General features: G+C 33.7%; 1 protein-coding gene across 1 annotated transcript; it reads left to right on the top strand.

Moving 5' to 3' along the window:
* Nucleotides 1-3684: 3684 nt before the first annotated feature.
* Nucleotides 3685-4342, top strand: LOC120183254. The gene has a single exon (XM_039187989.1). The coding sequence runs from the start codon at nucleotides 3827-3829 to the stop codon at nucleotides 4121-4123; it is 297 nt and encodes a 98-aa protein (XP_039043920.1). The 5' UTR covers nucleotides 3685-3826; the 3' UTR covers nucleotides 4124-4342.
* The last annotated feature ends 2832 nt before the right edge of the window (nucleotides 4343-7174 follow it).

Raw genomic sequence — 7174 nt, 5'->3', positions numbered from 1 at the left:
ATATGATATATGTTAGTTGACATGACATGCATGGTTACATGAAAGAAAGCTATGTGACTACATGTATATGTGAAAGAAGCTATAAGCTTATATGCACATGTGATATACGTGATATGAATTACATGAAATGATTTACATGAATACATGTATATATATAATACATGTGATATGATATGAGATATATGGTTACACATACATGTGATATGTGACAGAAGAGAAAGAACAAGTGATACGAAATGTATAAATAAATGCCCATAGTATATGATACGAGAGCTATAGGTATAGTTGGCATGCCAAGAGTCGAGGGTTTTACCTATGTCTTTCGAGACATATGGACAGTATACCTATGTTCTAAGGAACATATGGACAGTTTACCTAGGTTCTTTGGGACCTATGGACAGTTGTCGAGGTTCTTTATGACCTCTGGATAGTTACCGGGGTCTGTGTGACCTCTGTTTAGGTCCTTCGGGATATTTATACGAGCTGTGGTGACAGCATTAGTGCACAACCTCAATGTACTCACATACCTCTATTCTCAATAATATACATGGGCAATGAAATTGAAAGACAAATGAAAGCGAAAGTGATAAAAGAAGGTAAGTGGCATGTGTGCATGACCTGATTGTATATTGTTATCATGACATAGATTCATGCATATTGATATGTAGTGATTCAATGATATGAATGCACATACATGAATTATATGTGTTATATGATGAGTATATGGTAAGTGGAAAGGATTATTGATAGTGTTTGTATATGTATGTCTTTTATTTATATGAAATGATATATGGTTATATTATATGTTTTATATGCCTCACTAAGTCTATAACTTAGCGTGTAAGTGATTTACACATAGGTACCAAGAACGAGAAGTGAAAGAATAGAAGTGGCAAAGACAGTATCACTACTAAAAGATCAGATCAGAAGTATTTGACAAAGTATGTATTTGGTTATGTATAAAGTGTTGGCATGTAATAAGTCATTAAGTACGAGCACTCTGATAAAGTCTGTATTTTGTTTTAAATAAAGTTTTAAATTTCCCGGGATTTTTCTTAAGAGTCAAGGTTTTAAAAGTCAATGTGACACTTCGGACTCGTATCCGGGTCGGATACGGGTTGGGGGTGTTACATACATACATACATATCATCATTTATGTTTTTATCTTGCTCCTATACTATTATACTTCATATCTCTTATTTCTTATTCATATTATCTCTTACATTCATATTCTATAACTTATAACAAATTCTTATATCATGCAATTCATATACATATATATCACATACATTGATTTCACAATTATCTCTTTATTAGCTCATGTACACATGTGAGAACTGTAGATATGTGAGTCTATTGAGGTTGTGCACTATGCTGTCATCACAGCTCGTATAATTCCCACTAGGGGTGCGTAGAATTTGTCTCGAAGGACCACGTAGATGTCCCAAAGGACTACATATAACACATATGTCCCGAAGGACCACTATGTCCCAAAGGACCACTATGTCCCGAAGGACCGCGTAGACCCTCGACTCTTGGCATGCCAACTATACCTTTAGCTCTCCTAACACTTACATGGGCATTCTCTTTTATATCGTTTCACATAGTCATATCTCATATGCTCATAGCTTTTATCATATCATTTCTCATATTCATATAATAAATATGATTCACTTTCAAGTATCACATATACACATTCATATCACATGTTCTTATAAACTCATAACTTATTTCACATGTACCTGTAATCAGGTAGCTTCTTTTCACGTAGTTCATGTCACTTTTCATATCATTCATTTATCACATACATAATCTCTATCATATATACATTTCTTCACTTATCTCATAGTTATGTATCATATTACATAATTTAACTTATATCATATTATCATGTGTGCATATATCATGGACAATTAACATGTATCATATAAACATTTATTCACTCATATCATTAACATATGTAACAATCAATAACACACACATAACATGTCAAACATATGCTCACATTAATGAATTCATGCATTCTACTATAGGAAATAGACTTGTCACAAGTCTTATTTCCATTAATACATAATACACTATCTAATGTGCACTCACCTTGGCCTCACTACGTTCCAATACACTTTATGATTTTCCTCTCTTTCGATCGAATCTTAACTTGCCAATCGACCCGGACTTGTTCATGCTCGATATCTATATAATCATACATTGATACATATCAGTATCCAATTGATATACACTAATCTATCATTTCTTAGACCAAAAGAAATTTCTATTTCAATTTCCCCTTGAAGTGCATCGATGCATTATACAGTGCATCGATGCATTCTTTAACATGTGCATCGATGCATTCTTTAACATGTGCATCGATGCACTACCCATGCATCGATACACAAATTACCTTCGATGTTTTCATTTTAAAAGGGATGTATCGATGCACTCCTTATGCATCGATGCACCAATTGCATTCGATGTTTCTTCTTTAAAGCCCGAAAATCCATTTAATTCAACTCAAATGCTTCATATTTCATCCCCTATCATATTCCTAACTTACATATACATATTCGCACTCATTTCTACTCAATAATCACTTCTTTAACCTCCATATCCTATTCTCCTTAAGAAATTCAAGAATCATACCCAAATTTTAACATGTTACAAATCCAATTCTAACACTTCATACATGTTAATTAGATTGATGACAAGTCAAATTCACTCTAAAACCTCATTAAAGAACCTTCTTTCAAGATTTCACTTAGTCCTCTCTTTTCTTTAATTCTATCTATTCTCTTCATCTTATTGTTTCAAGATAATTTAAGCTCTTCTTATGCTTAATTATTACCTAATAATCAAAACTCAACCTTAAATTTCATCTAATAATCAACAACAAGAAATCTTACATTTGCTTGAGCTCTCACGTGGAGGAGGAAGAAGAAGGGAGAAGAGTTTTCCAGATAACTCTCCCCCACAAGCTTATCTCTTAATAAAGAGATAAGATAATTATCTTTAGATAACAAACACCATTTTGCCCTTAATCTCCTTTAATAATTACTAATAACTTTCAGGAAATATCTCAACATAAATCATTGAACTATTCAACTTTTCTACTTTTATCCCCAAATTCTAAAATTTTATAATTTAGTCACTAACCCGGTATTAAGGATGTTACACTGAGCCTGCCTCGAAAAGTTCATGCGGAGGTTGAATAATAGGGATTTTTTTTCGCTGGATTTTGGGAGAAAATATTGGAGTTCTTGCCTCTCTTGGCATCCAAAGAGCTTTTGCCAATCCATATTTGTACCCATTAGAGGAAGAGGTTTGAGCCGTTGAGAAACTTGAGACGATCGGAGGAACACCGGTGACACAGTGCGACGGGAATCTAGGTTTCGATAGTCCTACTATTGTGCCGTAAATGAGAAATTATTTGAGTTAAGTCCAAATTTTTATATATATCTTTGAATCTAATAAAATAAAATAAACTTTAAATTAAATTAATAAAAAATCGATTTAACTCGACCTATTGTGATCCCGTCCTATCACGCGGGATAACGTGAAAATAATCATATATCACCTCAGCTACAATCCAAAGCCCCATATGCACCACCAAAAACCCAAAGGCTTAACGTGTAGAATTCGAATGCCGCTTTTATTTTATTTTTACTTCAAATTCACAGCCAATTATTTTAATTTTTCTAAAAAAAAAATTCAAATATTTTCCCATTTTATTTCTCAAATTTATTCATTTTCTTCTGCTGCTATTAGTTCCTTTCGTCTTCCTCTCACTGCTCCATATCCAGTTGAATTGAGAAAAATCTTCTCCGGCGACATGTTTCCGAACGTATTGACTCAGGTAGCCACCGGCTTGAGCGTCTTGGCCGGCGCCGTCTTAGTCAAATCCGTCATGGATCAAAAACCCATGGCCGGCCCGTTTCCGAGATGCCCGACTTGCAACGGCACGGGTCGCATCGCGTGCACTTGTTCCCGTTGGTCCGATAGAGATGTCGGCTGTCGGACTTGCGCCGGGTCGGGTCGAATGGCTTGCAGCAGCTGCGGTGGGTCCGGTTCCGGTCGTCCCCTTCCGGTCCAGATTTCCGTTCGTCAACCGACGAACCGTGGCTTCTAAGTTACCTGGTATTGACTCTTGCCTATAAACTCTTATATTTTTGGAAATTTAGTTATGTAATATAATAGCGGTGAAAAGATCATAGAGTTCGGTGAATTGTAATCTTTACAACTGTGTTGTGAATTCTACGTTAAGAATTTGAAGAATTTTGTTGTAAAAGATTAACAATTCTGGGGTTGAAATTTCTATGAATATATGAAATTCCGAGTTAACTCTTTCTCCTTGATGATTGATTTTCATGAATTTTGTCTTCCATGGTTATGGAATTGGTGAATCTTGTTGAATTTAGCGAGAAAAGTTGCATTTCAGTATAGTGGATTACGAAAAATGTGTGTGTACAGTTTATTTGAATGAATTTGATTCCCCATGAAAATGGTTGGAAAAAGGCTGAAAATTGTTGAATTGAGTTGAAGACATTAATTAGTTTAGGGCCCTGTGTTATTTTCTGGGGAAAGTGTCAGAAAATTTTATCAGGCTAGACCTTGCTCTAATTCTTGGATTATAGGTTGTTTTTCTTTTTGAAGCATGCATGCTTATATTCCACATATATAGACATATCAATTTTAATCTTAACTCGAAAACCTGGCCTGAATTCAAGAGTTTTTAGATCTCGAATCCACTCGATTTAAGTAAATCCGAGGCAAAACCAACCCTTGAATTTGTAGATAATTAACATTCAGGGTATTTTGATTGAATTATTACCGAGTTCATCCATCCTTGTGTTAATATTAGAGATGGTCATCGGTCTATTTTTGGGCCCTATCGAAATTGATTTGAGTATTACATTCATTTATATGCACCTTACGTAGCTTTAGCGAAGCTTTGCACGAACTAATTACTTTAATGGTTAAAGAAATCGTTGTTGTTCCTAGAGGTTACGGGTTCGAGCACCAGCGATTGCATCAGGGTGGTTAAACGTTCATTCTCAAATGATTGAGAGTATTTAGAACTAATACTATTTTGTAATCACATTAGTTTAATAAAAAAAAGTTTTAGGGAAGCTTCACACGACATAATTTTTAGGATATAAAAATATAAATTTAACACGTGTTATTTAACGATTTTTTTAATCGTAAACAACTAAAAATTTAATAAAGAAAACATTAGGCACATGTTTCTAACAAAAAATTATTTAAACATTAAAATTTTATTTTAAAATATAATTTAAACACCTAAAAATATAATAAACCAAATTAGAATTTTTGCCATTGTCATAACCCAAAATCTGCCATCCAGCCGGGCACCATATGACCTTATATGACCTTATTATATAATTAGCAAATTAATGCAGACTAGCTGGTCTCAAACACCTGATTATGGAAACAATAAAATAAATATTTATTAAATAATCAAAAGTTTTATTATTATTTTCTGTTTAAAGAAAAAAAAAAACTTTTAAATTTAAATTGATTACTTTTATAACTCCTTTACATTGCTTTATTCTATTCTTTATAGTTTTAATGTATATAATTCTTTAGTGTATACATATATCACATTAATGTTTAAATCGAGAAATAAAATCAATTAAATTTACGAATTAAGAAGTTAAATAATTTACGTTCAGCGATCAATCTTTAAAGAAATGAATGGTCATACGAGTTGGACGTTAACATGATGACTGAGATATGATAGTTGTTTGAGATTATGAGATAAGATTTTATCATATCTTAATCAATAGGTTAACGTACAACTCATACAATTGTCAAATTTTTAACGAAAAATGACGAGTTTGAAATATAATAAATAGTTGAGTGATCATTTTGTAACTTTTAATAGTCAAGGTACTCAACAAAACAACTTCCTATAGTTAGAGGACTAGTTTATAAATTTTAATAGTAAGGAGCTTAATAAAATAATATCGTATAATTAGAGGCATTTATGTACTTTACCTGTTTTTATACCTGGTATTCATATTTTACTCGTATTTACAAGCAAAGAGTTAAAAACGAACGTATAATTTACAATGGAAAACTTGGCCTTGCCTCTACTAATAACAACAGAAAATGCACAATTTTACTTAGATTTCTATTTACCAAAAACAAGAAAATTAATCTCAACTCGAACTTGAATATGACTCGAATATGATCTATGATCATACGAAGATTTTGTTATAACCAACAAAAGGTACCCTTTGCCACTAATGTCATTAACTAAACCGTTATACCTACCGGACAAATTAGCCGCCACCGGAACGACCTTCTCGGTCACCGAGTGGAAAACGGAGTTGTGATTAAGTTTGACACACAACTAGGTTGAGCATACCGCAAAGAACTGCTTGTACTCGCCCGCGGCATAGCGCAACGTTCCTTGCGGCCCCTCAGTTCGAGCCTCGTCGACTAGCTTCCGAGCATGTTCCACTGCCGTGTGATCGAAATGTCGGGCTTGGTTAATCGATCGCTTAGCTTTTTCCGGAACGTGATCGTCAAGTTTGTGTGCGACCTTATCCACATGCAGTCATTTTGATTAAATCTCGTTTCAAAGTTGGGACCAAACTGGTTCACATTTCTTTTTACAGCCAAATTCAGTTTTGGCTAAGATTTATCACCAAATAAAATCGAATTCGAATCGAGTTTTACCGTAGTTTTAACCACTCTAAATCTGATTTAAATTTTAAAGTTTGAAACTCGATTCGATATTGACCAAATTTCATTTTTAATTTACTTGAAGTCTCATCTACCTGTAATTATTTTAAATAATCTCATTTTTAAATACTGAATGATTCAGAAGCTCTGTATGAATAAGTTCTAAATGTGACATGTTGTTTGATAATAGCTCTGAATCATTCAGAATGTACTTCTGTGCTGAATCATTCAGTACTGTTTTGCTGAATCAGTCAACACTGAATCATTCAGAGTTGAGAAACAAACGCGCTGAATATTGAACGGTTCAGCATTCAACGCTGAATGATTCCATTCAGAGCCAAACAAACAGCCCCTAAGTCTTAAATATTACTTATACCTAGAGACAAAGGGTCAGGTTAGGGTCAAGTTTTTGGTCAATTCATCCGACCCGACCTGAAAATATATATCTTATACCTACTCCGATCTAACG

The sequence above is a fragment of the Hibiscus syriacus genome, unplaced genomic scaffold, assembly GCF_006381635.1.
Source record: "Hibiscus syriacus cultivar Baekdansim isolate YM2019G1 unplaced genomic scaffold, ASM638163v2 tig00112742_pilon, whole genome shotgun sequence".
NCBI lineage: Eukaryota > Viridiplantae > Streptophyta > Magnoliopsida > Malvales > Malvaceae > Hibiscus > Hibiscus syriacus.
Note: the sequence above shows the minus strand (reverse complement) of the source record. Positions and strands in the feature narration are given on the sequence as shown.